The following is a 27,723-nucleotide window of genomic DNA, read 5'->3' as shown; positions in this document are numbered from 1 at the left end:
GTTTCCCATCTTCTAGTAAAAAAACCCCAACCCCACCCCAAATTACCCAACATCTAAAGCCCAGCGAACTCCTTTCTGCTCAGCAAGAAACCCTCCTCTCAGGACACTGCAAAGATTTCATTTACCACCAATTGCCCTCTGGTTGTTTTACATTTATGGGGTGGGCACTGAAGAAAGGAAGCAAGCAGGGAGGGGGTGTAATTAGCTCTGCTTGGAAAACGTTCATCCCAGTTGTAACAGCAACTGGAGCCTGTCAGCGGCTTAAGAGAATCAGGGTTTTGTTCCTTGCTGAAGTGTCTGTGCTGGGTGGAGAAAAAAAAAGGGAAGAAAAAGAAATATATTAAGGGGGAAAAAAAAATAAAATCAATAAGTGGATCGTACTTCTTGCCACAAGCCCATATGGAAGTAATCAAGCACAAGGGTGGCAGCTGGGGCCAATAACAGTCACCTGCAGTTGAGGGACATGGGGGTTTCGGATGGGTTTTTAATGCTAATTTCCTGCAGGAACAATGCGGGAGCGGCAGCCGAGGCGGGATGAATGGGGCCCAGCGGGAACAATGGCTGCACCTGGCGCCGGGAGCAGCGGCACGGAGCCGGCACGCGGCCGCGGCACATCTGCTGCGCGCAGCCCCCGTCCCCCCGCGCTGCGCCCGCAGCCCCGGCTCCAGCGCACGGCGCCGCTCGCTGCAACAGGTTGAGAGGGGCTGGGGCTCTGCCACCGCTGCCCCTGGCTTGGGGCGAGCTCAAGGGTGGGGCTCAGCGCTCCTGAGGGCTGCTGGATGCTGGAGAGGGGCTGCTTCATCAGCGGCTGCAGTGACAGGGCAGGGGGTGATGGGTTCAAACTGAAACAGGGGAAGTTCGGGTTAGGTATAAGATAGAAGCTCTTCCCTGTGAGGGTGCTGAGGCGCTGGCACAGGGTGCCCAGAGAAGCTGTGGCTGCCCCATCCCTGGCAGTGTTCAAGGCCAGGCTGGACAGAGCCTTGGGTGACATGGTTTAGTGTTAGGTATCCATGCCCGTGGCAGGGGGTTGGAACTGGATGATCTTAAGGTCCTTTCCAACCCAGTCTATGATTCCATGATTCTTGGGTTGGTTTTGGTGAAAGAGATGCCTTTAAAAGGGACAGATACGCAGCATCCCACCGTCAGGTTGTGGCAGCCTGTTGCTGGAAGGAAAACTGATTCTTGGCTTTGTAGTCTCCATAGGACTGGAGAGCAACAGAGCAGCAGATCTGCAACAGTCCTGGTTCTTCCTGTGAGTGTCCTCCTTCAACAGCACAAGTCCTGTTACGGACATGAAGGACTGGAGTCCCGCACAGGAGCACACCAAGGAAATTCAATACACGTTATTGTAAAACCTTAAGCTTGGCTTGCAAAAATGCCACTGCCCAGCCTAGTAAAAGGCATGATTGTTACACTTTAAAATGCTTTGAAATGACTCTTGCCCATTCAGACAGGAGCCACCAACACACAAAGCACTGCTAAGGTCAAGGCCCTGCCTTGGCAAATTGCTTGCAGACCCAGGAACTGAACCCAAAGCCCTCCTTGCTGCACTTCAGCTGCAGGATCATCACTCACCAGTGCTTCCTGGCTTCTCTCTTGCTCTAAACAAAGGTTTTTCCAGCCTTTCCCTGAATGCTGCATGAATTAAGACAGTCCCCATCACAAATATAGAAGTTGCTCAAGCTCCCAGAGACCTGCAGTGATGCTGCCCCCAGGGACTGCTCTGGAATGTCTGTCAAAACACATTTCATACCTAGCTTCTAACAAGCAGTCAGATACGGAAGCAGTCACTAGATGCTAGGATGAAGGCAAGCTTATGATCTAGGCCAGAACCAGTATAGGTAAGCCAGCTCTTATTGTGGGAAAACGACCCAACAGGCAACAGCTTACAACCATCTCCCATTTGGGTTTAAGAACCAGCCTGCGTTCCCTTAAATCTGCTACATATGCCCAAGTCCTCAAATGACTTTCTTCAGCTCTCCAGCACCACTATAAACATCGCGCATACACGTCAAACAAATCTTGTGTTTTAGCCAAACCCTAAAAAAAACAGAGCTGGAAAAAACAAGAGGCCACCTGGCTCACCCATCCCAGCAAGAGCCGTGGGAGCGGGCTGCCTCCTGCACGCTGCTGCTTCTCTGGGTCAATACAGGGACCAAAGAGCTGGTTGCCCCGAATATAGCTCCTGAAACGCTCTTTCCTGCTGTCCCCCTCCAGTGATCACCTCCACAAGCCAAACCCCACTGTGAGCAATGTGTGACAAAGCTCTGTAAAGCAGCACTTAGGGACTCTCAGTGATCTGACATACAAGGCAGCAGCAGAAGTGAAACCCTGCTCTCCGGGGGACACTGGTCCTGCAAGAGTAAGAGGAGTAAAACAGAAGGGAAAAAACAAGCCAAGAGCCTGCCCCACGTTCACGTGAGCAAAGCTCCCTTCGCTTCTGGCTTGAGCAGGTTGAAACGAGCCTCTGCAAAAACCAGCACATTCAACTTGCAAAAATAGCAGCAGCGCCTTGGAAGTGAGCAGGGGCTGTGGCTCCAGGCCTTGGGCAGAGCAGAACCTGACTTGGCAGCATCAGTCTGGCGTTTTCACTAATAAATGGAGTTTCTGCTCTTTTCCTCGGGGCATTCCCTGTGTAACACATTTCTCAGAGTAACGATTTATTCTCCTTGCCTTTAGCGAATCTGATCCTTCCTCAGACCCTTCGAATCCTTCACTTGGCCTCCCGCAGTTTGCTGTTGGCAGGGTTTGCTCACACTGCCTTTGCTGTACCCCTTCTACCTTGGTTCTTACACTGCAGTCTCTTAGTTTTGCATAGTTGCAGGTTTCTCTATGATAGAGCACGGCTGCCCCATCCCTGGCAGTGTTCAAGGCCAGGTTGGACACAGGGGCTTGAAGCAACCTGCTCTAGTGGAAGGTGTCCCTGCCTGTGGCAGGGGGTTGAGGAGCTTTAAGGTCCCTTCCAACACAAACCAGTCTGATTCTCTTCCCCAAACACAACCACCCCTCTCACCTGAGCACCAGCTCATCAGGCACACCAAATCCTTTCAAAAAATAGGGAAACCTGAGAAGAAAACCCAGTTTCCCACAGGGCTTAAGCAAGACACTGTAAATCAGCTACTTCATGTCTAAATCCTGCTGCCCTGATGCCGGCAAAACTTCCGTCTGCTGCCTCAGAGCCCAACCTGCACAGAGACAACGGGAGCAGATGCTCCAACATGCAGCGTTCCCAAATTCAGGAAGTCTTTGGGAGAGCTGCACAGAGGATCACAGCTCTCTGCCTTCAGAGATCGTCACCCTCTGTGCAGCTTGGCTGAAGATCTGCTGGGTTTCATTCCTCCTTTGTGAGACGGAGCTGCAGAGCATCAGGCAGCACACACTCCTCCTGCCTCCTCTCCAGGCTGTGAGGGATGCTCGGGAGGTGTTTGCCATGCTGCAGAAGCAGACTTACAAGAGCTCATTTTTAAACCCTGTACCCAAATGCTTGTGTGCTGCAAGAGAAGGGAAACCTGAAGGTGGCACACGCAGGGGCTGAGCCAGAGGAGCACAGAGCTGCAGCCCATGCAGCACCCTGCCAGGGACCTGGCCAGGCTGCACTGCGCTCTCCCTGGGGAATCCCTGTCACTTGGCACAGTGAGAACTAACCCGGACAAAGCAACAGCAAAGTGCCCCAAAGGGAATCACTCTGCACCAGCCTTGCAAGTACATGTCTCCCTTTCCCAGCCTGACAGCAAGTGATCTTCAACCACATTTTAGCTCCCCAAACTCTGAGCGCTGATTCTGGGGCACCTCCCATGGCTGGGGAGGGTTTCTCCAGCACATAAAGTCGGCTGTGAGTACCATCACACAGGAACCAAGGGCTGAATGGGGGAGAAAAAGCCAGTAATAACCCGGAGAGCCAGGCAGCAGCTCAGCAAACACGCAACAGAGGGATCCCTACAACAAGAGGGATCCCTACAACAAGAGGGATCCCTACAACAAGAGGGATCCCTACAACAAGAGGGATCCCTACAACAAGAGGGATCCCTACAACAAGCCACCCCCAAGAGCTGGAGGAGCAATTTGAGCCACTGAACCTTCCCAAAAATACCAGGGGGCAGGGGGATATGCAGGTTTAAAATACACATGAGGATCAGGAGATTATAATGGAATAAGTGAAAATACAGCAGCCTGCATCCCAACAGTGGAAATACATAGGGCAGGGAAGTGTGTTCTAGTAGCACAAAATTGATCCAAGAGATTTAGATGCTGGTAGCATCAGTTGCTGCTCAAGGAGTGCAAAGACAAAAAAGGGAGCAGCAGCCTCTGGCACAATGCAGAGGAGCACGGAAAACACAGAGAATATTAAGGAAATTTGGGAGCTGATGGAAGAAATCCACCTCTGCAGATTCCACACCCCCCCAGCTTCACTATCAGCAGGCAGAAATGAGAGTAAGGCTCGGTACAGCAGAGAAACGTGTTCTGCTAAAACACACAAACCCCTTCCTGCTTTCTCCCATTTCCCCAGCACACGCTGAATCCCAGCCTTCTGCGCACGGGGAGGTGTGGGGGGGAGAAAATACAAATCAGGAAAAGATAATAATCACCCATTCCATAGCAACACAGAGGAGCTGTACCGCAGCTCCCCTCCGAGAGAGTTGAGTGTTTTTTCAGCTGCAGAATCCACGCATGCCGCCGGCTCCTCTATTGAAGTTTCCCCCGGCAGAGCCACTGCAGAGGACAGGAGGCAGGGATGGGAGGCTCCCACCCTCTCCCTCTACCTGTGCTCAAGGTTGAGGTCCTCCCTGGACCACCAGCAAAACCCACATTGCTGTTCAAAGCTCCTTGTCAGCAGCCCAGCATCCCCCCACCCCCGCGCATCCCCACTGCGCCTTACCCAGTCCCCTTTAACAACAGACCCCTCTCTGCTTACCCTACACAGCGAGGCTGCAAGGATCCAGCTGCTGGTGGATACACCTATTTTCTTTGAAATATAAAGCAAAAGGGCTCTTCCTCCTCCTCCTCCTCCTCCACTCGTGATCTTCGAGCGCAGCCGGAGCCCAGCCTGCCTTCTCCTTTCATTAGCTGGACATGTGTCAGGTCCCGCACATCTGCGATTTCTCACTGCCTGGAGCCGCCTGTCCGATTCCAGGGAAACACAGATGGATCCCAGATGGGAAGGTCCTGCCAAACAGACCAGCTCTCCACCTTGCCAGAATACCCAGCTTAGAGGCACACACCCTGGGCTCCCTGCCTGCTCCCTGCCTGCGCCGCTGCTGCCAGGCTGCTCGCCAGCTGATGTCACCAAGCACACACCTACCAGCGCCTCGCAGCCCGCCTGACATTAACTTGTTAAATACATGGGATTTGTTTATGGCCGGCAATAACAGCGACAGGAAAGGAGGGGTTCACCAGAACGGGTCATCCCCAAACCCACTCTGCCTTTACACAGCGCTGGGTGCAACCCAGCCTTCATCTCAGCCCTCGATTTTGAAATCTGGATGAGCTGTTGGCTAAAGGAGGGAATTAATCCTGTGAAGGTTTCCCCCATGCACATAAATCTTAGCTGTAAAACTCCCCTCCAAGCCCCAGCGCCAGAGTTTGTGGCGCTGGAAAGCTGGCATGTGTTAGCAATTAGAAGCAACAACAAGATAACAAGATACTGATGTTGTGAGGGTACCAAAGGAGGACCCGAAAATTCAAAAGAAGAGCAATTAAATGTGTAACATATTACTGGGATCAAAAAGGAAGTGTTCAAGGAAAAAGTAAATCTGAACTGGTTTATACAGGGAGTAAACGCCACCAGGGATCTCACAGCAGCAAGGGAGGCTCAGGACACAAACCCATTGGACACAGCCATATCTGACCATCTTCCCCCCTCCCATTAACACCCAGCTCTGCCACCTACAACCCCCTGGTCATTCTGAATAGCTGCTCCCCGATGTGCAGCGTGAACAACAGGTATTAACTGGAGGCCCCAGACTAATCCCATCAGCCCAGCACCATTCACCACAAGCCGGGTGCTGGGGAAACAGGGATTTACACAGCGGCATCCCTGGCCATGCAGATGGGAGTCCCTGGCTGGGACTGCCCTGGAAAACAGGCAGTTCCCACAGGGACTGCCCAGACCACCCTCCGGGCTCCCACGGAACCCAAGGAGAAGAAGCAACATTTGCCTTCTGCTTTCAGACCCTGCACAGGCACAGAGCTCAGGAGGGATTCACTGCTCCAGTCTGCATTTGTATATTCAGGCCTCAATACAACTCTTTCCAAATCTCTGCAGGCAAAACCACCTCTCTCTTCAGCTACTTTCTGTGAACCAGAGACCTTGCCCAGACACCGAAAACCTCCTGTGGCCCAAGCTGAGGGATGCTGATGCTTTAAAATCCCCAAAATCACACAAGCTGATCTCCACTGTTGGTGTATGAGTGATAGTCCATTTACTAACTCACATACAGCAAAATCCCTCTTTTTATGGCATTCTCAATGCTCTGGTAGGCGACTGCTAACTGCCAAGCCATGTCCATAAACCCACCATAAGTACTGCCCCCCGGCATCCCACCCAGCCCTTCATCCCCTGCTTCTCTGCCTCTTACTCCTAATGAGTTTATGGTACTTCTGCTTCCCTTTAGGAAGGGAAAAGGCTGTAAAGGGAGGGGAAAAATAAAAGTGCTTTAAAGGAAGTATTAAAAAGCATTCTAGGAGCAGGCATGGCATGTGTTCATGAGCACATGGGCCACCATCGCCTACCCTCAGCACAGGCAGGATGCTGGATGGTAACGGGGGGGAGGCATTGGGGCAGGAGAAGTTCAGTTGTAGGAGCACATGCAGCTGCTGCAGCCTTGGCTGGATGAGCACTTTGCTCTGAGAAAGGCAGGATTCACAGCTACCCTCCCACCTCCAAACCTCAGTGAAGAGCAGCAGTACCACACACTACACTTCAAACAAGATGAATCCCAGGCAAGTCTCAGCACACAGATACCTGGAGCACCTTGTGGAGCGATGCTGAGGCTGGGAGCAGGCAGATCCCACTCCTTCCTGCACCCCAGGCCCCGCTGGCAGGGTTGCTGGCAAAGCACATCAGTAAAACATTTCAGTTCAGTTCAGCTCGCGGGGGCTTCTGACACTTGTGATGGAGGTTGCGCAAAACGCTGCAGCTCTCGAGATTTCATAAGCCTGAGATGGAAAAATCATCTCTGAATTACACAGGCAATGAGGGAGATGAACCCCAGCAGCTCCAGAGCACCAGAATTAATGAAGTTATTTTCCTATGGACTGGTGTGTCATGGTTTGTGCCCCGGCGCCTCGCACTGTGCAGTCCTCAACAGGAGCCCTCCCCAGCCAGGGTCAAGCCAACAGTGGTGTCTCTCATGTGGATTCTCTATGTCTTGCAAGCGGAGAGCTCATGTTGCAGCTTTGCCCCCAGTGGAGATGTCACCAGGCAGATGGACACAGCCCTGGGCTTAAGACATTAAGCATTCAGCATTAGGCACTGCTGTTCCCTGCCCCGACATCACCAAACCAGCCTGAAACCAGGCAGTGAATTCAAAAGCTGAGCACAAAAAGGAGGGGGATGCTGGGTGACCAAGAGAAGATACAGCCTGGGAGCTGCCAGGTCTCTAGGTCAAAGTGATCAGAGCAAGCCCTCTTACAGGACACACAGGGATAGCCTGAGATTTGGGGGTTTGTCTGAGATAGGTAACGAGCCCTACGTGTTCCCTCTCCTTCTTTTTGAATCCTGTTTTAGCTTAAGGACCTCAACAGCTTGTAAATGTTTCACTTTGCATAAACAAAAGCTGTCCCCAACTATGACAACTGCGTTGTAACTCCCATTTGTCAAATCATGGCCAGATAAATCTTCTCCCTATTTTTACAACCTGAAGTAGTTTAAAACAACAAAACCTCAGGCGACTGAGTATTTGAAGTATAATCACAATGATTTGACTTTATGAAACTGTGCACACTCTTTGCCATGGTGTCCACAGGCCAGTATCTACCAAACCAACATCCTCAGGAAGGAAACACCCACTTCTGGCTAGAGGGGTAGGAATATGCCAAACCTCATGGCTCACCTTGGAGTAAGGAAGATGCACGTGTGGTTTTGGGCTTTCAAGGCATAAAAATACTTAGGTGGGGACACCTGGGTGCTCTAGCGTAGTAGCCACTGCAAAACTGCCTTTGAAAGGGTTGTGGATTGTATCTTAAACAGGAGTCATGTGCCTAAGCTCACCCGAACCATGACCCATCCTTAAGGTCACCCAAACCATAACCCATCCCTAAGCTCACCCAAACCATGACCCATCCCTAAGCTCGCCCAAACCATGACCCATCCCTAAGCTCGCCCAAACCATGACCCATCCCTAAGCTCGCCCAAACCATGACCCATCCCTAAGCTCGCCCAAACCATGACCCATCCCTAAGCTCACCCAAACCATGACCCATCCCTAAGCTCACTACTGGCAGAGGCCCATGGAGCTGCAAGCAAGCCAGGAGAAAGCCTCTGGCAGATCCATGTCCTGCTCAGCCACTGCCTTTGCAAACAGAGCAGAGGGAAGTACAGGCAACACACTACTAGAAGACACCAAGATGCATCATCTACCAACCTCCAGCAGCACCTCGACACAACCAACAGGCCAACCTGCTCCCCAGATATGCATTAAGATAGATTTTGTAACCCACACATGGCCACTAGGGTGGCAGGAAGGAGGACTGCAGGCAGCACAGGGCAAACTGCTTTCCCCAGCTCGCTGCATTAATCTGCTTCTGCTTTCTTCTCCTGGGAATGTTCCATGGAAAGAACGATGCACACAAAGTTTGAACACTGGGAGCTATTGATACCTGCTGCTGAGTGTGGTTTCTGAGGAAAGCAAGGCAATCTGAAGAATTTTTCCAGTTTCCAGTGGAATTTTTATGCCTATCACAGCCCACGGCCCCAGCAAGCACAAGAGACCTGAACCCCTTCTGATTTTGCTGCTGTTCCACCCATATTTCATGACATGCTACAGCTTTATTTTTGTGCCTGCTGGGTTCTTACCTCAGAAAGAAGCTTCCCTCGTATTCATAGCAGCTCTGGAAGGCTTTGCCTTTTTAAGCTGACCACTTTCCATTGCACAGAAGAATAAATCCAAATGCACCAAGGCAGCCAAAGCCATTTATCAGGCTAAGTGGAAACCATAAATTCATGCTAACTGGAATCTGATGGAAACCAATTGGGATCCTCCTCCTCCTCCAGGCTCAGGTCTGGCAGGAAAGTCAAACATTTTATTGCCTTCTTTATGCCTTACTTACAAGTCAGTGGAGCCAAGAAGGGGCTGCTCCCTTTGAAGCCATGCTGTTGGGGTTCCAGGGCAGGCTCATTGACTTGAGTTCAAGCTCAGCTGACAGAGGCAGGCACCCACCCACCCCCCTTAACAGAGCTTAAACCTCTCCATTCCTGGCAAGTTTATCACATTTAACAAACATCCTCTTTTCAATACAGCCATGATTTAAATTAGCACATGGGAGATGATGGTAACAAGCTTAATTTGTCAAGTAAATCTAATCACATTGCCTCCTGAAGGAGGAGGAGTGCTTGTCTTTTGTGCCATTGCAGTCCTGCCCAGGGAGGGGGGAAATGTATTAAAAGTTGGGCTTAACTGAGCTGGCAGAACTTACACCCAGAAAAACTATGATCAGACATTGCACTGGGAGCAAAGGTGCAACAAGGAATTAAGCACAACCTAAAGAAACTATTGAAACTTTACTTCTGGCCACTGATTTGGGACTGGGGAGGGGACAACACCTAAGCAAAACTGACCTTCTTCCTGCTGAATGAGCGCATATGTAAAGAAAAACCACCCAGGAATGGATATCCTGTCAAAAAATCCCCTCCAAGACAAAAAAACAATTCCTAAACCTAACACCCTTGCTCTGATGAAAGATCCAAGCCTCTGTAACTGCCATGGGTATATAAACCAAACACAGAAAGAGGGAAAAAGTGAGTAATCCTGTTTGGAGAGCCCAAAGCCCAGCCTGCAGAGGATTAAGCCTAGGCCAGCAGCTCTGCAGCCTGACAATATCCTCCAGATCAACAGCAGTGCTGTTCGATGACAGAGGTTTGTTCCAATACATGCACCCACTCCCCTCCAGCTGTAGTTTCAGGCACACTTGTCTTTCCCTGCCCAACACCCAGGTGGGATCGGGAGCATTCCTGGCTTTGGAAACAGCTGATGGAGTCTCTGCTGCAGCTGACTTGGGCACCTCCCTGCTGCTTCAGAAAACCCAGTTACCTGCCTACAGCTGACATTTCTGTCCCAGTCCTTACAGGGCCAGACCCTTTAGCATGTGCTTATGGTGCAGACAAGCCCTGGAAGCAGAAATCCTCCCTTCTGCAGGTGAGATGATGTGCTTTGAGAGCTGTGGCCAGGGTCAGACACTATTCTGGTCCCCCAGTGCTCTGCACACCTGCCCTGTGGAAGATCATTGACATTTAAGAAAGCACATGTTAAACCTTATCAAAGCAGGACTTGTCAGCAGAACTTTGCCTACAAGAAACGTGCAGAGGGGCTTTGGACAAGGGCCTGTAGGGACAGGACAAGGGGAATGGCTTTAACTTACCAGGGGGGAGACTGAGATGAGCTCTTAGGCAGAAGCTCTTCCCTGTGAAGGTGCTGAGGCGCTGGCACAGGGTGCCCAGAGAAGCTGTGGCTGCCCCATCCCTGGCAGTGTTCAAGGCCAGGTTCGACACAGGGGCTTGGAGCAAGCTGCTCTAGGGGAAGGTGTCCCTGCCCGTGGCAGGGGTTGGAACTGGATGAGCTTTAAGGTCCCTTTCAACCCAAACCAGGCTGGGGTTCTATGAACCTGCAGTTTTGGTCTCATCCCAGAAAGAACAGCATTTGCAATCAAAACTAGGAGTGATAAAATGCCTGTGATGGATCCCAAGCCCCTTCCCTACAGCAGGGTCATTACTCCTCAGCTCGCTTCCTGCACCTCCCTCAACCGGTGACTTCCCTCCTGCAGGCTGTGGCTTTTCCCCCCGATAACAGCTTTTCCTTCTTTATACTGGACTGTTAAAGGAAGCCTTTCCCCCACCTCATCCTGAGCTTCCCTCCCCTCCAGTCCCTGAGACTGCAGCATCCGGGAGTGCTCTTGGGTGCTGGTACCTCGTGTCATTGCCAAGCCACGTCCTGGCATCACACAGCTAAGGGAGGGTTATTTCCTCATTCATTAGTTGTCACTAAGCTGGCACCTTCATTCAAAACATCCAAATTTCTCACCCAAACTACAGACTCTGATTAAGACACTTCAATCAGTACTCAGGACTTGAAGCAGGGCTTTCCAGTCAGTGCTAAACCTGAACAGGATTCCCTTCCCTCCAGCCCCACCAAACAATCAAACCTCACGTTTTAAATGGGTTGTGTGAGAGGGTTATTTCTATTTACCCAAACATTTTCCTTTGCAAAGCCCACCCTCGCTGGCTCCTGCTGCCAGTGCCCTTTTGGACCTAAGAAACGGTGGGTCTGAGGCAAGGACAAGCAAAGGGAAGGCAGCGCAGCCCCTTGCGCCTGGCCCGGCATTCCAGGGCTGCGCTCCCGGCTCCACCAAGTCTGATGCAGGAGCACTGCTGGGAGCGATTAGTTTGCAGCAGCAGCACCAGCGCGGCCACCCAGGCGCAGGCAGGCCGAGAGGCTCCGCTGACACGGGGCCATGTGCCCGCCAGCCCGGCCCGGGAGGCGGAGCGGCTGCGGCTCCGCTCGGGGCACGCAGGCAGGGAGGAGCGAGGGGAGAGCAGGGGTCAGGCCGGAAGGGCTGGAGCTCACCCACGCCCCCCCTGCCCAGGGTTAGCGAACGGGATGCTGATGGAGAACTCAGCCTCCATCCGGATCTTCCTTTTAGCCTGCCTCTTGCTCCTCGTTTCCATGTCCTGTATCTGCTTCTCCCTGTCTATATCCTTCTTCCCTTTATACTACCATGCTTCATTTTGCCTTACTTCTGCTTCCACCCTCACCTGCCTCCACTTCCCTGATGGCACAGAGAAGCCCCAGCATTCCCAACAGCTGATCCTGAAGATCAGCATGCTCATACCCAACCCACAAACGCTCAGAGCTTCCACTGAGCTCAGCCGCATACAATCACAGAATCAATCAAGCTGAAAAGCCCTTTAAGCTCATCCAGTCCAACCATTCCCCAGCACTGCCAAGGCCACCACTAACCCATGGCACTGAGGCCTCGTCTCCACGCTGTGTGAACACTTGCAGGGACGGTGACTGCAGCCCTGCCCTGGGCAGCCTGTTCCAATGCCTGAGCACCCTCTGGGGCAGGAATTGTTCCTCAGCTCCATCTAAACCTGCCCTGGTGCAGCTTGAGGCCATTTCCTCTTGTCCCATCCCTTGTTCCTTGGGAGCAGAGCCCAGCCCCCTCCTGGCTCCATCCTCCTGCATGGCTGTCTGGTACCTGCCTCTGCTGCGGCCCAGAACTAAAGCATGCACCAGCCTCAAAACCCACATGGAATGAGGAACCGCATGGCTGTTCTCCATGTGCTGCTGCTGCTTCTCCCAACGAGCTGTGAGCGCTCCCGTCTTGGTGGTGGGAGACCTAAGGTAAAACAAGGCAGAGAGGAGCCCCCAGCTCCACACGGAATGAGCCTCATGAGCTGCTGTTGCTGCATGAAATGCAGAAGAGTAAAGCTTTAGGCATGAAAGGGGAAACCCAACAACTCGGGTGGCTTGTGCATCCCATCAGATCTCCTCTTGGAGGTAGAAATAACAGCAAGATTAAGTGACATGGGTGGTAACCTGCAAAGTCTTCTAACAGCTGCCAGAATTTGGTGTGCTCAGTATCCAAAAATGTCTGTTTGTCTAGGATAGAGTTAACTCCCTGAAATGAAGGATCAGATCTGTGGTGGGAGAGGCAGGGAGAAAGGAAAAGAGAAAACAAGCAATGAAGCATCATTTGAGAGTCATTAGGGCTTTGTCATTCTCCAACTGGCTTCTATTAGGATTGCATCTGTATTTGGGTGCATAAAGGGGGAAAAAAATAAAAGGACAAACTCATTTCCAAAGGTGAGGAGCAAGCAGCAGGATTGCTTCTGTGCCTCCACTGCCCCTGGGGTGCTCAGATGCAGCTCAGGGAGGACCAGGCACAGTGAACAAGGACCTGATATTTTATTACCTTCCTCTCCTGTCGGAAGCAGAGCCTATTTGCAGATTTACAGCTCTTCTCAACAGGAAGTTCATGTTTACAAGTTTCCAGGGAAAGAAAAGGCAGCATTCCTGTCCTATGCGATAGCTTGGTGGGACGCCGGCTCACGTGGGAGTTCTTGCATTGGTATGTTAGACAGGAATGAGTCTGAGGCATGTAAAAACATCCAGACAAAAAGTTAAAGCTATGAAAAAATGCAGAGGCCAGAAGGAAAACAGTAATCCAGCAATTTGGTGGAAAATACACAGCAAGACAGCAAGGCCACGTCTGGAAAAAGACTTGTGCAGCATCTGGGATTCACACTTCAAAGGGATGGAAGAATTTTAAGAGGATGAAAAGCTATACTCAGGCACCAATGTGAATTTTTATCCTCTGCTCCAAATCCCTGGTCATTCCCATTACAATGTTCCTTCAAGGGTCAGCAGCCAAGCTCAGCTCCCAGTCACACCAGGGTGGCCCCATCCCTCCCAACAAGCGCACACATGGGACCGTAGTGCTGTCTGTTTGTGCTGCTGGCACCCACTGGGATTCATCCTCTCCCTTGAACACAATCCCAGTTCAAGCCTCCTCCCCTCTGCAGTGACCAGAGAGTTTCAGCAATGGGGAAACCACAGACCATAACCAGAAAGTAGAGACAAGCTCAGGCAAGCAAGAGGCAGAAACAGCTCCATCCCATGAAACCCGGATTTTAAACCTTCCCCTTCCATATGGCTACTAAAACCACCAAAACTAAACACAAAACCCAACCCTCTTTCAAAACTTACACAAAACAAGGAGCCATCAGGACAGCCAAAGGTCAAGCAGCCAGTGATCTACCAGGATGCCAAAGCACCACGTTTCACAGCAGCAAACATTTACTGAGGTCACGTTGTACAGTTCAGTCAATACAGGGCACCGAGGGTGGTTTCTGATCCCTGAGCACACACTGGTCCCAGGGAAAGTTTCTGTCCTGACAAATGACAATTTTCCAACAGAAGAATGATTCAATCAGAAGATTCGTCTGAGACAAACTCATTCAACAGAACACAACAGGTACAGAAAATCAAGCCTCAAAGAGATAGCTACTTTCTCTCTAGAGAAACAGCAGAAGAAAACCAGGCTGACAAAGCATACAGGGCACCCACCCTTGAAACCCTCCAGGATTTAACATGCTTGATACCAACCCAGCCAGAGAGGAAGCTATAATTGCTGGAGGCACCATGTCTGTACCAAACACTTTCAGCTATCGCTGCCCCCAGCAAAGATTTTGGGTGACCCACCTCATCCAGAGGTGTGCATCTCCACTTGCTCCTTGGGCATTTAAGCTCTTTCCAGCAGCAATATGAATGAAATTCCCAGTGGAGTCAGAGGGATGGGAGGAAGGAGTCATGCAAAGTTCCTAAAACTTATTTTTCCAATGTAAGTGCTTAGGAGAAACCCATTATTAAGCAGCTTCCTGCCCTGGAGCCGAGCATTTTACGTCCACTTGACATCATCCCTACAGAAGGGGACAGGAGTTATCACATCCCTTATCGTTTCTATGCAGAAGAAAGGGAGACCTGCTTGTCCCTGCTCCTCCTGGCAAGCTCCTTGTGGCAGCAGAGTGAGTGCTCAGCACCCTGCTCTGCTTCATGCATGCTCAGCACCCCTGTCCCTGCCTGCTCCCACTGACCTGGTGGGAAATAACGCTGCAAAGCACTTGAGACAGTTCAAAGAGATTTTTCAATGGACTGAAAAGAGCATCACATCAAAGAAGTCAGATGTCTTCCACCCCCCGCACCGGATGTACGTGTTCAGACAACTGTCAAGACTAGGAAGTCAAATGTCTGTGTGTTGAATTAACACGAACACGGGGAAAAAGGAGAGGCCAAGAATTACCTTCAATCTAAACCTCAGATTTACTGAGCATGAAACTTCAACAGCTGTCAAAATCTTGATTTCCTACACCAGGAGTTACAAAAAACCCCAATCTCAGTGAAAAGAGACATCTGAATTTCAAAAAGTAATAATAAAAACCTGCAGCAGGAGATGAACAAGAGAGATCATTCAGCAAAGCTCCTCCAAAGTGGGGCTGGATTTGATGGCATGGGAGGTTACAAGGCAGCACTCTGGAAAGAGCCAATTTGATTTGGCTGTTTTGCTACTGGAAGAAGAAACAACAACCCACATCGAGCACACATTTAGCTCCTCTGCATTTCACTGCCTCAACGCAGAGCTGAGGCCGGCATGAAGCCGTGTGTATGTATCCCGGTGATCCTGCCCAGGTGACCCAGCTCCACGTGGGGCTGCTCTAACCTTTCCCAGCTGTGTTTTGGTGATGGTCTGATGGTCTCCACGTGCTGCTGCAGATGGAGCAGCTGCAGGGAGAGGCAGACACCTGCCTGCGGTGCAGGGGAGATCAGAGACAGCAGCTCCTGCCCTACTTCAGGCTACAGCAGTATCAGGATTGTAAATGCTGTGTTTGGGGTTAATAACCTGGTGGCTCTGAGCCCAAGTCACTCAAAATGCTGCACACTGAGGTCTGAGTTCAGCCTGGCTCATTTATGTACAGTTAATGTCCACAGCAGCTCTCCACTGACCAGCCCCACAAAAACCCTGAAGGAGTGGAGGAGATGAGTGACAGATACACACTGATCCTACTCAGAGCTTAGAGCACCATGAGATGCCCCAGCCATCACAGAATCCCAGACTGGTTTGAGTTGGAAGGGACCTTAAAGCTCATCCAGCTCCAACCGCTGCCACGGGCAGGGACACCTTCCACTAGAGCAGGTTGCTTCAAGCCCCTGTGTCCAGCCTGGCCTTGAACACTGCCAGGGATGGGGCAGCCACAGCTTCTCTGGGCACCCTGTGCCAGTGGCATCTCCAAGACTCCTTCTGGTACTGAACAGCCTCTGTTGTTGGTGAGAACCTTGGATTTCTTACAACTAAACAGCAGTGTAATGCATCTACCTTACCAGCAGTGCTGCTTCAGCATTCCTTGCCACCGTTTTCCTGCCAGTCCTTGTTCAGTGATGACAATATTTCTATTAAGAACACAAGAATATGGAACTATGTGATTACAAACTGTAGAGACAGACAAAAAAAAAAACAAATAAAACCACTTCCCAATAGGTTCCAAACGTCTGGACACTGCAGCAGCAGGAAAAGAAGCTATTTGTTAGAGTCAGCAGTGAGTTTTAGATGACTTGAACCTCAGTCAGAATCCCAGTCATATGGGAAAAAAGCTGTAAGATGTAATAAAGTTTTGGAAGAAAAGAGAGAATTTGAGGGCAAAATTTAGATCTTGGAGAGCCAAACTGCCAGGAATTGGTTCAAGAAGCCTGCAGGGGCAACTTGTGTTGACTACAGAAGATTCCTGTGCAAATGAAAAGGTTTTTGCTGCCTGCTTATTTTGGCACATGGCAGAGCTGCAAACTCACCCCCAGGGCTCTCACCAACAACAGAGGCTGTTCAATACCAGGAGTCTTGGAGATGCCACTGGCACAGGGCGCCCAGAGAAGCTGTGGCTGCCCCATCCCTGGCAGTGTTCAAGGCCAGGCTGGACACAGGGGCTTGGAGCAAACTGCTCTAGTGGAAGGTGTCCCTGCCCATGGCAGGGGCTGGGACTGGATGAGCTTTAAGGTCCCTTCCAACACAAACCACTCTGTGGTGAATGAGAGGTGCTGAAGGTGCAGCCCACTAAAATTCTTCCATGTTTTCAAGAGCCAAGTCCAAACAAAGCAGCATTTGTGAAAGCTCCTCTTGGGTCCAGTTTCCCAGCACCTGTATCCCCATGTCTCCTGGGCACTCAGCTTGCCCCTTGCCTTTGCTGTGTCACGGTACATCTCTGCCTGCAGAAGCTGACTATGAAAATGGACTGTGGCTGTCTTCTTGACCCACGCAGAACAGCTAATCCAAGAGGTATAATCCTGTTTTAATGAGGAAATTATGGGAACTTTGATAAAGTACATGTTATAAAAGCCCTACTAGAACATTCTTTAGTCTGTGGGACTGGATGATGGGCTTCTAAACAAAATTTTGTAAGCACCTGTCTCAAGCTGTGTAATGTAACAGGAGGCAAGAGAGCAGACCTGCTTGTTTGCAAGGCACCATAAACCTGTAGCAGCACTGGAGGCACACTTCCTATGGCTACTGAGACCCGAGTGCCACCCCTTCAACAAAATGTCCCATCCTCTGCTTGCTGGAGGAGACAAGAGGACACCACAATCTCCAACTCACCCAACTCCATCTCTCCAACTCACAGCACCCCTCCTGCAAGCCAAAAATGAGGCTGACCATGGATGGTGTAGCCAACCTGTCCCCAAGAAAGTGGACCAAAACCACCAGCTGATTTCATACAGACCAACAAAGAGCAGTGAGACAGCAGGAACTTCGTCAAAGCCACACTGAGCTGCAGTTGAGCTGGTGACCTCCAAAGCTGAACCTTCAAGCCTCTGCCAGATTGGGAATCAGTGCCAAGTTTTGCATTACAATAAGACCATTTGAAAACAATTCCTCATTACATCTGAAGTGTAGAAATCCACTTTATGCTCATTGTACACACACTTGTTTCTGACCTCACAAGACCTTGCTCCAGCACTAAAGTAGAACTCGATGAACTGACATTTCAACACTTTCTTTTACCCTCAAGTATAAACATGCAACTGCTGAGAAAACGCAGGGATGCTCTGACCTGACACAACCAGTCCTGTTGAGGGATCATTCCTGGGCTGTTATCACTGACTGGAATTACCAGGGCTTTGCCAGCAGCTTAATGAGATGGAAACTCATGCTCCCACTGCCAGGATTTGTTTGTCAGGGTATAAACTATTTGGATGCCCCAAATATTTTGCTTCTGTGTTATAAAACAGGTGTGAAGAGGTGAATCTCCATCCACGGAGCTGCTGCTCAGGGAAGCACAGACATTTGGCCAGCACCATCAGTGACAGATTTGAATTCCTGGCGTGCTGGATGTGCACAGGCAGAATCTGTCCATCGGCTCCTCCTTACCTCGGTTGTTCCTAGAATGGTTTGGGTTGGAAGGAACCTTAAAGCTCCTCCAGTTCCAACCCCTGCCATGGGCAGGGACACCTTTCACTGGAGCAGCTTGCTCCAAGTCCCATCCAGCCTGGCATTGAACACTGCCAGGGATGGGGCAGCCTTAAAGCAGCTCCCAGTGCCTAATTCGGCTACCAGAAACCTGGAGAGGAGCTTTGGGTAAGGGGGAATGGCTTTAACCTGCCAGAGGGGAGACTGAGATGAGCTCTTAGGCAGAAGCTCTTCCCTGTGAGGGTGCTGAGGCACTGGCACAGGGTGCCCAGTGAAGCTCTAGTGGAAGGTGTCCCTGCCAGTGGCAGGGGGTGGAACTGAAGGAGCTTTAAGTTCCCTTCCAATACAAACCAGTCTGGGATTCTCCAGGACTTTCTAGGCTGCCTTACACCACCAAGAGCATCAGCAAGATAGCGAAGGTGCAGTGCTGGTGGGAACTGAGGCAATCTTATTGACACATGCAAAAGGCAAAGCAGAGAACATATGCCAACCAAACTATCTTGTATGGTATCTGTGAGACTGAAGCAGGAACTTCTGCATAAGATCCTGGTCTCTGATGCTCAACTGTCCATACACCATCACAGGAGTCATCAGCACTGATGGAGGATCAAGATGTGGTAAATTGTATTCAGGAGTAGTGACTGAGTCTACAAATGTTATTTTTGTGAGCATATTTTACCATAAAAAGGTAACAAATTTCATTCCATTATTTCAAGCTTAGCTTAAATTAGAGGTACAGCGCTCCAGGGAAACTGCTGTAATTATTAAATGGGAAATAAAACCTGCTGAACACCGTCGCTGCAGTGACTGAAGCCTCAACATTTAACTAAAACTGGTAACAGGCAAACGAAGAACCATCTCAAAAACACCCTGCCCAGCAGTTTGTGTGCTTTGGTAGTTGTTTACCCATTCACATGCACAAAGGTTTATTTTTCCTCTTCCTAAAATCAGTGCTACCCAGGGTAAGAAATCAGTTTGTTCAGTGAGACAAGTATGTTCAAGAAGAAAAAGAAGGAAAAGTGTGAACATTGTCAGAGCACTGTGGTGGAAAACTACAGCAAGGCCAAGCAGGTGCTGTCAGATAGAGGCAGCAGGGATGGTGATGCTAGTCAATGTGGGTGCAGGGCTCCCTGTGTCTCTAAATACCCACCTCTCCTTTCTGTGTACAGCTTCACAGGTGAGGGGTGCCTTGGCTGGAGAAATGGATGCAGGGATGACATCAGAGATCAGGTTAAGGAGCTGTTCCTGCCTCTGTGCTTCTCCATCGCACAGCCCTGAACCATTCCAGCTCTGTGAAGGACCCGGGGATGCCCTCCCAGATCTGCTAAAATAATCTGCTTCATGGCTGCCACAGATTTGTCACATATTTTTTTCTGGGAAGGATCCTCAAGTTTGCTGCCTTTTCTCTCCATATCTAAGCAGATCTCCTGGCAAAAAAACATCAGCCCTGGGAAGTGGATGGCTCCACAATGAGGATATCAGCTTAATACAACTTCTATCTACAAAGGAGAAGGAGAAAGGACTAGGGAATGCTCAGAAAGACAGAAACCTGGATGCATCAGCTTGTTCATGCATCCAACTGTGGCACAAGCACTGACACACTTAAGTACATGCCCAGGCTCAAACAGGAGGTAGATGTTTAGGCTGACACAAGTGATCTCAAGCTTGGCTTGAAGGTTTTTCAGTGCTTCCTGCTCTGTGACAGTTCAGGAGGGGGAATGCACTGAAAGAACGTTCCTGAGGATGAGTTTCTCAGCACAGCATCAAGTACGGCATGTATCGTCACCACAGGAAGGTGCTCCATCAGCATCTGGAGTGTGAAGAGGGAAGCAAACAGCAGAAGGAAAGCAAAGCACTAGAAAGAATTTCTGGCTGGAATTTGCTGCTTTCAATCCTCATGTGAACACGGGCTGTGTGCTGCAGAACACCATGCTCACACCGCGGAAGCAAAATGGGCACAAGGCTTCCATCCAACTTGGGTTTAATGGCAGAGAAGATAGATCCGCTCTTTGAGAAGAATCCCAGTTGTTGATGTCTATTTTGTCTGGCGATGGAGTGCAGCATTCCTCCTTCCTTCTTGCCAATAGTGCTGGAAGTACGGTGTACTTTAAAGTAATTACAGTAGCTCATCCCGGAAATGGCTGCATTTCAAACTAGGCAGGAGACACACAAGTAGGGAGTGTTTCCCTGAGGAAGGTTTAACCTGCTTCAGACCTCGGGATGAAAACATGCTCTCCCAGACAAACCATTGCTGTCTGCTTCCTATACCTGTCCAGTTTGTCTCCCCTTAGCCTACCTAACCTTGCCAGCAGCTCCACGCTGGCAAATCCCGGGAAGCACAACCCCAGCACGGCAGCCATGGGCAGGAGCTGCCTTCCTACAAAGGCTTCATCCAGGCTTTTTCTTGTTGAGCTGACATCTCTCTGACTCCTCAGGAAAACTGGCTAACGTTTGGCTGTGCCAACCTGTACCCCTCTAAATCCACAGCCTGGGTTCTGCAGTAGGCCTGGAAGTGTTCAGTGGTCTGATTATTGGGAGAACAGCCACAATTATCCAAATAAAACTATTACTATATTGGGTCTTAGATCATAAATAGAACTTAATGGATTTTATTACATCCCAGGAAGCGAGAGCTACAGAACGAAAAGTATTGAGACGTGTGCATTGCTGCTACCTATCAATTTCTCCTCAACACTCAGCACTTAAGAAATACCCCAAGAAACACACTGCTCCCACAGCCTAACTATTTCCAGGTCCCCTCTGAGCTCTTCCCTTTTAGCCAACTCGCACGGTACGTTTTAACAGCTGAAAATTAAAGGGTCACAATATTGAGCTTTCAGGTATCAAGTTCACAATGGAAATAGCAGCTGACACAGAAAGGGCACTGCTGAGCGCGGCGGGAATAATTCTGTTGCCTCAGAGCTGGAAGCAGCTCCCTTACACAAAGTTTGTTATTTAACTCAGTGAGAAATGAAAGAAAATGCCACAGCCATTGATTTATTCCTTGCACAGCCTCCTTCAAATTGTACTCTAAAACCAGAGCTGTATTAGCAGTGAGTCTTAACTTCTGGCTGCAGCATCCTCTTTAATCCACATAACTCCATTTCAAGTGAATGCAGTGAGGCCATGGCCTAAGTGAGGGCTGCTTGTCCTTCAAGCCCATACAAGCTCTTCTGCTGGAGCCTAACTTCCAGACACTTCACAGGAGCCAAACACAAGTGGGTGCCTGGGGTCCAACAGCCAGCAATGAGCAATCCAGGATGTTCAACAGCCACCGGGCAACTGACCTTATGGAGAAGGGCAGGAACAACGAGGGCTTCTGTGGGGCCATGGGAAGGCAGCCAGATGTGCCTGCTTCCCGTCTGCCCTCCTCACCTCACCCAGGAAAAGCCATGTGCCACCCCTGAGACTCCTCACCTGGCCCCGCTCTGCGGTGACAGCCCAGGCCTGCTGCTACCTCCCAAACAGATGCATTTATTCTCGAGAGCCTCCCACATCTTATCTAGCCGGCGGTTTCCAAACGCTGGTCACCAAGTCCAGCTCAAACTGCCTGAAGCTCTTTTAGGCAACTATTCCTGGAAGCGCTTTGGCTTGGGGAGCGAGCAGCAGGGTCCCCCCAGCGCTGCCCTGCCATGGGATGGGGATGGAAAGCACCGGTGCTGCTGTAAACAGGCCCTGGCCTGGGGATGGATGTACAGTTTACAGAGATCCCTTGCTTGAAGCAAATTTGCCTCTCAACACATGGCCAAACTCTCACGCAATAAATTAACTATTTGGCAGCCACTGAACTAGCTCTGGAGCCAAACCAATTAGGGTTTAATGTGATCCCAATTTCCTATTTCTGAGACGGGGGTTGGGGTCGGGAGGGGGCAGAAGGGGGAAGAAGAGGGAGGGTGAAGTAAATCCCCTTCGGGTTTATAAATCCTGTGCCAATCATCCCAGCTAAACCTGTCACCCACAGCTCTGACTATGGATTTGCACTCGTGGGCTCCGCGGGCTGCTGTGGGAACGGGCACGTTGGATGCAGCCAGCCCGACTCCTGACTCCCCACATGTGTTTTCCATACTTGGGAAATTCAGTCATTTAAAAAATATTTACCAAGCTTTGTCTTTAATTAGAAAAACATGAGGACGGATAAGGCAAGTTATTGTTTCTAAGCTAGAAATGTCAGAGATCCTCATATGTCAGCAGATAAAGCCCATAACCGACCCATGGACGCACTGCCAGGGTGAAGGCAAATGGTTCAAAGGTTTTTTCCATCCCTCCGTGTACACAGTTTTACAGTCAGTGGTTCCTCGGCCCCCACCAAACCTAATCAGGGAGGAAGAGGAGGGAAGATTCCTCCCCGCAGATCTACTAGACAGGGTATTTTAATGCAAAAGAGCTTGCCCAGCAGGGGAGGGGAGGAAGATGGGAGCCATTTGACTGCTTTGTGTTTTAACATCCTGACTCCAGGCCCACCCCTACACATGCAATTACCTTCTATCACCTAAGATAAGCAAATTAATCTCATCCCCCCTGGAAATGCCACAGGCTGAGAAATACCCGTTCTTTAAAAAGTGTTACATCCAGTTTCTGTTTAACAAAGACCCACCAAAACGTCTGCTCCCAAGAACCTAGCCACAAAATACTGTATCCCACAGTACTCATGTAAGAAAAGAAAGCTGACTGTGCTCCTAGCAGGCAACCACGAGCATCTGCCTGGCCTGGACCATATGTGACCATACAGATGTACCCCATACTACAGGCCCTCTTCCATCTCCATTTGCTCAAGCACCTCCGGCCAGATGTAAAGAGTGTCCGCAGGCAGGATGCACAACAACTTCAGAAGTATAAAGCAAATATGTGTTGGCTAGCAGACACAAAAGATAGCCCAGATGTAATGAGTTATTTGGCTTAGCATTTGTGTGCTTACCACTCGGAAGTCTTTGCTGGCGTCAGCAGCGTCCCTGGATGGGCTCCCCAGCGCTGCCACCAGCCCTGTCCCACAAGTGCTGGTGACTGCTCATCCCAGACCAGTCCCTGGCCAGCCCAGCCTATTCCCACACACACCAAGCACATACAGCCTCCCTGTTCTCTTTCCATTAGGATTTTATACCTCCTTCTCCTCCTCCTGCTGATTCCTGTCAGAAATGCTGTGATAAAATGCATGTGAAAGCCAGGTGGGAGCATCCCTGGTGACATATTTGGAAGAATTTGCTGCTACAGCAACTAGGTGCACTATCAGGAAGTGACAGACTAAATCCCAAGAGATCACGAGGATTAAACACAGTTGAGGGAGAAGCTGGTATCAATGCTAACGAACTGGTGTGTTTATTGAGTCCACTCAGAGACAAGCAGCAGTAGCTCTGCAAGCAATCACGAAGTATTCATCTGATTATTATACGATATCTACAGAAAGAACCCCCTACACTTTCCACTCAAAACCATTCTGTAATAAAAAGCTTCAAAGTGTCTCCTATGGACATGCCATTTATGTTCTGAAAATATCCTTGTAAGCCAAGGTTGAGGGCTATTATCAGCTACTATCTTAAATACCAACATAAATCTACACTGGAGAAAATCCCTGCCTTTACATTATATATATATCAAGACTGCAAAGCACGCCTTTGAGGAAAACATATGTGCAGATTTTAACCTCAAAGTCCAATTGCCAAGTAAGTTACTACTTGTAGAAGTCAGTGCTTTTCTCTAAAAGAACATGAAATGGAGTAAGGAACATTTTAGCTGTGCTCTCAGGTCAGGGTTGATTAACCTGAAGTGTACAAACACAGCTCAAATGATGACCATGACCCCTTGATAACGGAATCAAACACGAGTGTGCATACATGTGGGATATGGGAGGGATGGGAAGGTGACAGGGACAATGCAGAAGTTTTCTGCCCCAGACACTGTCTGGACAAGTGCCTTCAGGAGAGTGGTTTTCCATCTGGAAAAGGTCCAGGTAGATTGCCAGCCTGGGTGGAAGCAGTGCCTCCAGGACTTGCTACATCAGAGACACATTCACTTCTCACCCTCCTGAGTTTTACAGCTGCCCCCTTCTTCTGAAGTCAGAGTTAACCTCCGATTCTTGCCAGCAGAAGTGAAACACAAGCAGTCCTTCCCCCTCTCCAGTGGTTTATGGCAACATCTCAATGTAGCTGCAAAGCCTTGGCAGCTCAGCCTGATGGAAACTGTACTCAGCTCACTATTCCACTCCAGTCGTGCTTTTAAGAGTCAACTGCATGAGCTCTACCTGAAGTACATGCTCTTTTCTATCCACAGAGAAGCTACAAATCAAAAAACTTCTCTTTTCTCTGACTGCTTTAAAAAGCCAGTTTATTTCACCCTCCCCAACACTGGTGCAAGGGAAGAGTTAACACCTTAAGCCTTTTACTTTACAGCATATGAAAGCCAAGACTAAGTTCCTGAAAGACCCATTTTAATTTCTGCCCATTGGAAGTACCCATGTAATACAAGCATGCTCATGAGAGTTAGTATATGCTTTGAACTAATATGGAACATCCCAAAGTTTCAAAGCAGCCCCACATTTCTTCTGTCTTTCTGGATCATCAGTTTCCCACTGAGCACTGAACCACTGAACCACTTCTCTGTAACACACAGCCAAAGGAATCAAGCAACCTCCTGACACTACCAGCAACTGTATTCATAAAAGAGCAGAAATCCCTGGGCTGATAATCAAAGCAATGCATATCATTTGTGCTTCTGACAATTATCAGTTTACAGCTGACTATTCACTTTCTTGAGACCAAAGATAAGATTCAACAGTGTTCTTAGGCAAACACTAGGCCCAAGAACCAAGTGATCCAGCTTTCAGCCTGTTCAATAAACGGCACTACCAGGACACTGTTACCTGTTCTAGCTATAAACTGCTGAAGGCTGTAACCCATATTTATGTGCTTATCCTTAAAAAACAACTGTATGGCTCACTCATTAGCACTTCACCAGTGGATGCTGAAACACAGGCGTACTAAAAGTGCATAAGAAATGATGCTGTAGGTGCTGCTGAATCACCCAAAGCCTCACAGGCACTTGTCACCCTCTCCTGCCAGGGGCTATGGCCTTTGCTGTAGCTGCTGGCCTCCGGTCAGTGCAAGCACTTCAGACCTGTCAGCAGGACCCAGATGAAAAGCCCTAATCTCAGACATGGTTAAATATTGTAAACCTGAGCACCTACATATACATTTATCTCTTCCTGACACAATTCAGACAGAAACAGTCAAGTTTCACATCTGAGAGTGGAACTGGTTTCACACACCCACCGTGAGGCTATGGCTTTAGGCACATCACTATCACCTTTAGCTTCAGTTGTTTCTAAGTAGGATTTCAAAGGCCTGTCTCTCCTCCCAGTGCTACAAGAGAGCCAGGGAATCTCACCAGTCTCTGCATACACCATGAGCAGACACACTGAGTGGGACCTGTTTCATCTAACCTCCTCGTAGCCAAAGCCTAAACCAGCTATCCTGGGCTCCCCTTGCAGTCAGTGAAAGAGCCCAGGCACCTCCAGCATGTAATTTGTCTCATCCAGAGAGAGGTGCCCAAGACTGGGAAGATGAATCACCACCAGAAGCCCCTGTTTCTCCACTGCCACTGCAAAGGGAGTTGGAGAAAGGAGATCAGACACAGAGGGCTGACTTCTGGCAAGGACCTTAAAGCAGATGATCTTACCCAACCTCCTGCTGTGGAGCCTTTTCTTCAAGGCAGACAAAATGAAGAGACCTCTGTGGCAGTGAGATTAGGAGCTCATCAGCCAGGGACCAGTGCTCTGTAAACCCAGGGGATGTTAACACTTGCCTACCATTGTGCCCTCCTCCCGCTGTAGGCTGTAGCCGCCTGGGCCACTGACTGTTTCAAGGCCACATGCTTTGACGTGCCTTAAGGGGTAAGAACCTTACTCTGAACATCTCCACACATTCTGCACTAAGCAGCGTGATACAGTATTCATCCACCCTCTACCATTTTCACCACTTGGTAATTCCTTCTCAGTACTGGCAATTCAGCTTTCAGGGTGGTTTCCACATTAGCGTCAGCATCTATCTTTACATTGCTTCCCTATGAGCAATCACACTTCATTTCAAAATTCCCTCATTTCCTCTGAGCTTTGGGACGTGTTTTTAACCACTTTTCTCCCTTCATTGAACTATGACTTATCAACAGGCTGTGATTGTGCAAATGGCCCACGCAGGCTGTCAGCCTGGACATCCCACTGCCCCCAGTCATCGCGGCTCCCTCTGGTACCTCTCTGCTCAGCCCAGGACGGTCCATTCCAGACTGTGGACAAACAAACGCTGTGCGCACGAGCACAGGTGAGAAGAATGGTCAGGAGATTAGGATGGTGTGATGCACAGGCTGATGAACCATCTACCCTGCTCTCCTGCCAACCTCATCGCTTGGAAAACCCTTCCTCTGGTAATAAACCTCCTGTATTGGGAAATTAGTGAAAACTCCAGGTATTCACCTTCCCGAGCAGAGGATGCTAGGACAAACGGGCTTCATGTACGTACACACACACACACACACACGCTGCCCATCCGAGTGCGCGCTACGGGTCTGGCCACAGCCGAGCCCGCTGCCCTGCTCCTCCCAAGCAACGGGCTGACCGCGGGGCTGCAGGCACCAGCCCTGCTCCACGCCGGGTCCCAGAGCGCGGAAACCAACCACACACCCGCGGGGCTGGGTTCGCAGATGCGGGGTCCCCGAGGCTGCCCAAGGCGTTGCGGGCAATGAACCGCATGGGAGATCCCGCACCGACCGACACCAGCACTGCAGTTAACACACACGTGTGCCGCGGGCAGACCCCCCCTGCACCCGGCACCAACGCTGCCCCCCGCTCCCCCGCGCCGCCTCCCGAGGCCCGGCCAGGCCGAGGCGCCCCCGCCGCCGCCCGGCCCCGTTCCCGGCCCGCTAGGCCCTTCGCCCCCGTCCGAGCGGCGCCGAGCGGGCCGGCGCCTCCCCCCCCGCCGCGGCTCTTACACTGGCAGCCGCCCGGGATCCCCACCATCGCCCGGCTCCTCGGCGCCTCCTCCCGCTCCCCGCCGCGGCCCCAGCGGCCCGGCCCGGCCCGGCCCTTCGCCGTGACGCTACCGGGGGCGCGGCCTACCCGGCCCGCCCCGGCAAGGCCGCGGGAGGCCGGGCGCTTGGCCGGCTGACGGAGCGGGGTGCCCGCCTTTGAAGCCACGCTTTGTAGACGGGTTTAATGATGGATTTTTAGCCTATCTGGGGCTTGTGGCCTCCCCACCATCATCTCACCGACCGCACTGGGGCTTCCCCACTGTGTTACAGCACCTGGGGCTGCGCTGCGCTCTGAGGTACCTGGAGAGTCCCGAGCTGCCTCATGGCGTTCCCCGCAGCCCCACGCCTCAAAGGGTGGTTTCAGTCAGGAAGCCAGGCTGCCCTGGCTGTTCTGGAGGTGCAGGGCAAGTGACATGGAGAATCGTGGTTTGGGTTGGCAGGGATGTTGGAGATCATCCAGTGCCAGCCCAGGGACCTCTTGCACTGTGATGGTGTTGTTCTGAGCCTCATCCAACCTTCACGCCCCACAACTTCTCTGGTAACCAG

General features: G+C 50.5%; 1 protein-coding gene across 6 annotated transcripts in view; it reads right to left on the bottom strand.

The window, feature by feature from the left end:
- CBFA2T2 (CBFA2/RUNX1 partner transcriptional co-repressor 2) overlaps window positions 1-27,270 on the bottom strand; it is a 59,337-nt gene extending 32,067 nt beyond the window's left edge. For 4 of the 6 annotated variants that reach the window (XM_062604044.1, XM_062604046.1, XM_062604045.1 and 1 more), the window contains exon 1: window positions 27,139-27,270. In XM_062604044.1, coding sequence (XP_062460028.1) covers window positions 27,139-27,166 — 28 coding nt within the window. In that variant the 5' untranslated portion in view covers window positions 27,167-27,270. Of the gene's footprint in view, window positions 1-4,912; window positions 5,292-27,138 lie in introns of those variants that run through there. The other 2 variants (XM_062604049.1, XM_062604048.1) reach the window with 2 other exon arrangements.
- Window positions 27,271-27,723: the final 453 nt, after the last annotated feature.

The sequence above is a fragment of the Pezoporus occidentalis genome, unplaced genomic scaffold (assembly GCF_034315485.1).
Source record: "Pezoporus occidentalis ecotype Australia unplaced genomic scaffold, CSIRO_AGI_Poc_V1 ctg83, whole genome shotgun sequence".
In the NCBI taxonomy this organism is placed as follows: domain Eukaryota; kingdom Metazoa; phylum Chordata; class Aves; order Psittaciformes; family Psittacidae; genus Pezoporus; species Pezoporus occidentalis.
Note: the sequence above shows the minus strand (reverse complement) of the source record. Positions and strands in the feature narration are given on the sequence as shown.